Source organism: Euphorbia lathyris, chromosome 2 (genome assembly GCF_963576675.1).
Source record: "Euphorbia lathyris chromosome 2, ddEupLath1.1, whole genome shotgun sequence".
NCBI lineage: Eukaryota > Viridiplantae > Streptophyta > Magnoliopsida > Malpighiales > Euphorbiaceae > Euphorbia > Euphorbia lathyris.
The window spans coordinates 39465123-39471749 of record NC_088911.1 but is presented as its reverse complement, the minus strand read 5'-3'; the positions used below and the strand labels follow the sequence as shown (position 1 = coordinate 39471749).

The window sequence follows — 6627 nt, the reverse complement described above, 5'->3', positions numbered from 1 at the left end:
TGCTTAGTTGTCATGGTGTTTGGAGGAACAAAAGGTTTCTGGAACTTTGTTTGAAAATGGTATTTAAAATATCAGAATTTTGTCCGACATAGATGAATAGAAAAGTAAGTAACAGAAATCTGAACCTCTTGAATTTATTTATAGGGATCATAGGACGAAATAATATGTCTTTTTTATTTAAAAAGGCATAAAATCAGACCTCTTGGAGTTGAAGAAACTCAATTTTTCGAGTTTGAATAGCTATGTCTGCAGGAGGAAGAAGAAACAAGGCTGACAGGTGCTAAAAACACCCGTGTCGCGACCGAGAATCCTGATACTCAGTCGCGACACGCTGATTTCCTCAGGGAAATCAGGCGTCGAAACCCCAATTTTCTGATTCTCGGCCGAGAATATATATTCTCGGTAAGATCAGAAAATCTCTTACCCTCTTGGACAATTACAACATTATAAATGAGTTGCAATATACCGTAAAAGTGTAACAGTAGGCCAAAAAATGGGTTAAGGCAACACATTAGGCCATCTATAAAGTGTTGGTATATTCACCATTGCCTTTGCTGTCAAAGACAACATTATTTTCTCAAATGCAACATAGAGAAACATGTTGCCATTTTTATAGCTTTAGCAACATTATATTACAAAATAATAAAAGGCAATATCTTTTAATTGTTTGAGCAACACTTTTAAAATTAAAAATATGTTGTCTTTGTTCAATATTGGCAACATTTTGTAATTAAATGTAATACTTATATTCAAACAAATGCAACACATTTTAAAGTAAATGCAGCACTTAAAAGCAACACAATGTTTTTATACCAATATATTTGCTAACTAAAGCAACAGTACTTTATAACATGGGCAACATTGTTTAATCTGAAGCAGCACTTTTCTATTAACAAAACGTAAAAACAACATTGTTTGATTTCAAAATCAACGATTTCAAATCTGAAAAGCAACACTTAGTAATCTAAAAGACAACTACTTAAATAAAACACTACATAACATTTGCTTACATAAAAAAGAAAAAGCACAAAAAGGAAAAAAGAATTTGTTTGCCATAAGTACCTAATATTACAATTCAACAAAAACACCTAGTATTATAACTCAACAATACAATAAATAGCTAACCATCACAAGCATAAATATTTTTCATTCATCAATCTGAAGAATGATTTATGGGTACTTTCGACTTTATTTCTATAGCATCCAAAATGTCTCCATTTTGTTTCCTTATTAGACTTTGCTGCTTCCTCATCTCTAGGAACTTTTCCATGGAACCCATTCCTTCAACTTTTCTTTGAGATGTTTGGCTGTAATTGGTGTAGAAATCGTATTGAATCCTCAATATCCTGAATGACATATAAAACAAGTTAGTACCTCGTGAGAGATGAAAAATTATCATATTCTATAACTATTATATTCATCTGTTTGATTCCCACATCTAGCTACCAAAATCATTAATTTAACTCTTTCCACTCAACTGGTGGGAAAGGGGTAGCAATAGATACAATCTGTTTGATTCCCACATCTAGCTACCAAAATCATTAATTTCTCTCTTTCCACTCAAGAGGTGGGAAGGGGGCAGCAATAGGTACAAAAGGCACACACTTTATACAACTTTTTTAATAGAAAAAAAGTTGCACACCTCAATTCAACAATTCATGGCCTAGTCACAATCTAGATATATAAATATATGAATTAAATAAAAAAAAGGTAAATAAGATATTAGAAAAAATTGTAAGCCACTTAGTATCTAGGATGAGAAAGTCAAACTGATGTTCTTCAGACTTGGATTGTTGAAAAAGGAACAAAGGATTCAAACTTATATATTATCATACCACTCTCTGACACATTTCTTTCAAAAGATTTAAACCAAGAAACCTTATCTCTTTGAGGAGTTCCAAAGAGTTTGAATAGATTTCAATAGCTTGTTAACAAAAAAGGCAATAGCGGCTAGAGAGGTACGAATTAGAAAGCGAAGAACAGGGGCTGGTTTAAAAAGAAAAAAAAAACAGTTTTTAAAAGACATGTTATAAAAAGAGTGGTAAGAATAGTGGCTAGAGGGGGTTTTATACCAAGGCAACTCATTTTCTTCACTTATATAATAAAGTTGAGTGGGTAGAGGGGTAAAAAATAATTGTAAAAGCCACTTCCAGTCAAATTTGAAAGAAGAAGAATTGTAGGTTTCCGCAGTGACTTCAAATGACGAGATACCAAGAGCAATCAACAACAGAAAAAAAACCCAAAAGATGTGAAAAAATAATTCATCAAACTGTCTTTTTGGTCATGAATCTTGTCAGACAATGTTAGGGATAAAATTGCTATTGGCTGCCAATGTTAGGGGTAAAATTGCATCATTTTAGCCGTTAGTGGTAACATTGCTCCTGGCTGTAACGTTAGGTGTGTTTTTGCACCTTATCCCTAATTAAAATATATGCAAAGATAGACTCTATTGCGGTTTAAGCTCGTGGTTTTAAAAGCCTTAAATAAAGAACCAATTTTAAAGCAAAAAGATGTTATTTTCAATTAAAAACTCAGTTTTAGGTAACAAATAGAAAATATACATGTTCATCAAAGAGTTAAGAGTCATAATAAAAGGAACATTCTAAGTCCAATTCAACAACACAAAATGATTCAGACTTAATGTAACTAGCAAAAAAGAAAAGCAGCTTTTATTTTCCACTCTCCTTCTCTTCTAATAATATTCTATAGCTTGACACAATTTTCTAATTTCATTTTTGGGTTGAATTCAAAGATTTTGATTTTGAAAATGAAAAGCATGCCACGACTTTGTACATGATGTGACAACAGAACATAGAATGTTCTCTCATTCTTCTTTCATGGATGAGAAGCACTTAAGAAAATGAATGGGATAAGGTATCAAAATAGGCCTAAGGTTTTTGGGTAAGTACTAATTTAGGCTCAATGTTCAAAATAACACCAATATAGGTTTAACGTTTACAACTTAATATCAATTTAGGCTTAACGTTTACAATATAGCATCAATTTAGGCCTCACATACAAAATAGCACCAATATAGACTTAACGTTTACAAAATAATACGAATTTAAGCTTTACGTTTACAAAATATATCCAAAACACTAAGTTAATATACGTTAATATACTGATTCCAACGACAGGGAAAAGACAGAAATATCCCAATGCTATGTCGTCATATAACCAGAGATTAACAATTTTATTAATTCCTGAAAAAAAAACAAGAACATGTTTTGAAACAAAAATTCCTTTGAGCATCTTCTTGATAAGTGATAACAATGAAAGGTTATGTTTTTTTGTAGCTAAGTATGTCATGAGACCATCCTGTCGTTAGAATCAGTAAATTGGATATATTTTGTAAATGTTAAGCTTAAATTCGTATTATTTTGTAAACCTTAAGCCTATATTGGTGCTATTTTGTATGTGAGGCCTAAGTTGATGCTATATTGTAAACGTTAAGCCTAAATTGATATTAAGTTGTAAACGTTAAGCCTATATTGGTGCTATTTTGAACATTGAGTCTAAATTGGTACTTACCCAAAAACCTTAGGCCTATTTTGATACCTTATCCCAAAATGAATAGGTGAGAATTATACATGATGAATCTAACTTGTCCTAATTATGCATAAAAAATCTATAGAAAATCTATGGATATGCATTTTACCTAGATTTTTGCAATTCCTCTTCAAGAGACCTCAACTCTTCAACATTCTTTTCTTGGGCCAATTTACCGGGTTCCTATATTGAACAAGATGTATGATAAATTTGTTTATGCAAATACCCCAATCATAATGACCATCTAAAACTCTCAACTTAAAAGTACCTTCGAATCCTCGAGCAAACATAAAAGATCTTTCCTTCCATCATCTGCAACTGAAAAAAAAGAACATAAAACTAAATGTGATAATATATATAAAAAAAGAGTTAAGAGTCACTTAGAAGAAAATGTGCTCCATGCCTCTATTCATCCATTAACCCAGTAAAATTTAACTTCAAAAAATAAACTTTTAAGGTAGAAGATTTCATTTAACCAACACAAATATAAGATCAGCAAGCACACTGTGCACGGTGAGTCTATCAATCCCAAAACTAATTACAATTCTCAATTTCAAAAGGTTAAAGAATTGGACGAAAAATAGCAAGGTTCACTGTAACAACTACTATTTGAAGAAAGACATAAAAAATTGGTGGTTTATGAATAAAGTTAGCTAACAAGGACAATGATAAGCTTTCAACACAAATTAAATTGATACATGAACTGCTTATATCTTGTTATTTCTTTCCTTTTCTGTTCCAGATTGCTTGCCGTAGCTGAGTATGATAGCGGTCAAAAGCCTAAAAATCATGTATATTCCAGAAATGAAAATGGCCAAAAGCATGACAACCATGTCATAATTGATGCTTGTAGTCAATACTCCCATAAGTAGATAAACAAAAAGCTCTGATTATTAATTTCTGTCTAAGAAGAGATAAGTGCTATATGGAATTTTTGCTATGATTTTCTTCTTTCTCCTACATTATACCTGCTACACCACTGATGTTATAAACTACGACTGATTCGTATTGTTTTAAACCCAAAATACCACCATGATGTTAGGTTCACTCAAAGGTATTCCTATGCAACTTTCTAGAACCCAAAAATCCATCAATTCCTATAAATAAAATGTAATGGAAAATCAAATATGCAATGACAAAGTAAATGAAATCAAATGATTTTCATAGATCAAAATTGTACCATAAGAACACCAGAATAGTGGTAAAGGTGAAGGATGAAAAACATACCCAGGAGGAAATTTGTTATCACTTCGGGCGTCAACACGGAGCCACCAAAGCATAACTTGCCACCCACAGCTTCTTAAAGGCTCCACCATTGAAGGATCCTTCAAAAGAGATAGAGGACTTTCTATATTCTCATCAACAGAATCCAAATCAGACATCCAGACAGACTTATCTTCAGCTTCCTTACACACTAACCTTGAATTCAACACAAATCCAGCCCATTCAAGCTGTTGAAGCAGCACGATTGCCCTATCATCAATCAAAATTGCACTCTTCCCTTCATATGGAAGTGAATCAAAGGTATGCCAACCAGCCAAGTTATCAGATGCATTACAAGCTGGCCCCTGAACAGGCATTGAAGTGCTCTTCTCAGCCATAGGCAATGATGTTTCATCAGCACCACCTGAATGAGCTAGAATACCAATATAACAACAAGTAAAACACTCTGATCCCCTACTTCTCCGTAATTCAATTTAAAATTCACCAACTTAAAATTAACTTCACTTTGACATTCAAAATACTAGACGGAGAAGCAAAAGGCCACATCTAAGCATCATTCTAATCAAGCAAAGAAGAAATGAAGTGTTACCCCAAAGCAGCAAGCCACATTCTGGCCTCCAATTTATGGCGTCCCTCCCAGGAATTCGACATTCTCTCTTTAAATCCGATATGGATAGGCTTGAGTGCCGATTTCATGATGATGGAGGCAGTTCCATTAGTGACGCCACTGGCTTCCACCATGATCCAAACAAGGTCGTAAGGGACAAGCATTTGGAAAGTTCGCAAATAAGTCAGTGTGATTGCGATAATAATCTTGAGAGTTTTCACTCCAAACTGAATCCTTTGCTCTCTCTGCACCCTCTCGATTATCTAGTGTGCTCTCATAACCTCGGTGGGGTTAGGATGAGGCCACAGCCGGATCCGGATTCCATGATAGCCGACGACAACTCTAGAGCTAACTGTTCTGTTAATTACAGAGAGTGGACTGTTATCAACAGGATTCGAAGGAACATTTCAAAATTAAGAGCTAATTTCACAAAACCAGGATCCAATCTTCCAAATACAGAAGTAAGAACAAAATCAGATCTAGTAAAACAATTCAATCACATGCAAGTAAAAAGCAGAGATCCAAAACGAGAAACCATCAAACAGAAACAAAAATATGTATATACCTGAGCAGCAACAAGACTACTAATGTGCGCCATACCACAAAGCAAGAGAGGATCGCATTTATCTACAACAGACTTAAACCTAACATAATCCCAATCCCTTGGATAAGCACTACCACCGCAGATAATCAATCTGGGTCTGAAGTCCAAGGCCTTCTCCTCCAAATTATCATAATCCATGTATCTATGTTTGCTTATATGGTCGATCCAGCGATTCAAGAAAAGTTGCAGATTAGCAATTTGGAATCAGCGATTCAGCTCAAAATCGAAATAGGAAACAGAGAAGAGAGGGAATAAGGAAGCCGAAAGCACTTGCCTGTTGGAGCGGGATTAAGCAAAATCAACAGTTATGATCGTATAATGGGTTACGACATAAAGGAGAATGGTTGTGATGATCAACGATTATAGACCTAGGGTTTTATACTGATAAAAGCACAAGAATCTAATGTTAGAAAAAGAAAACTGACCTCAGTCCTGAAGTAAGAACAACGACAGAATAACCCTAAATTTTGGTTCGATTTCGTCAAATGCTACCACCAGTTAGCTCATAGCAAGGGAAATCATCAAAATGAAATTAATTCTGGTTCGAAATAGCAAGGGTGAGCCAATGGAGGGAGAAATCGAGGGAGGCAGAAATCGTACGAGTAAAGGATGGGAGAGAACAGTGAGAGAAAGGCAGACTTGG

The 6627-nt window shown here is 34.2% G+C and overlaps 1 protein-coding gene across 6 annotated transcripts; it reads right to left on the bottom strand.

Annotated features, from left to right (window-relative positions):
• Positions 1–1033: 1033 nt before the first annotated feature.
• Positions 1034–6627, bottom strand: LOC136217880 (beta-1,4-xylosyltransferase IRX14-like). 6 transcript variants are annotated; one of them, XR_010683563.1, is made up of 8 exons: positions 6410–6625; positions 5946–6258; positions 5363–5737; positions 4969–5185; positions 4777–4874; positions 3818–3867; positions 3659–3732; positions 1034–1346 (listed from the first exon to the last, which is right to left on the bottom strand). XR_010683563.1 is itself a non-coding variant. In XM_066004566.1 (7 exons), exons 4-5 carry the CDS (start codon positions 5148–5150, stop codon positions 3858–3860), a joined length of 384 nt encoding a protein of 127 aa, XP_065860638.1. In that variant the 5' UTR covers positions 5151–5176; positions 5363–5737; positions 5946–6258; positions 6410–6627; the 3' UTR covers positions 1034–1346; positions 3659–3732; positions 3818–3857. The 6 variants fall into 6 exon arrangements, 5 of the variants coding, with proteins under 5 accessions (XP_065860638.1, XP_065860635.1, XP_065860637.1 ...); XM_066004566.1 differs by having other exon boundaries at positions 4777–5176; positions 6410–6627; XM_066004563.1 differs by having other exon boundaries at positions 4777–5185.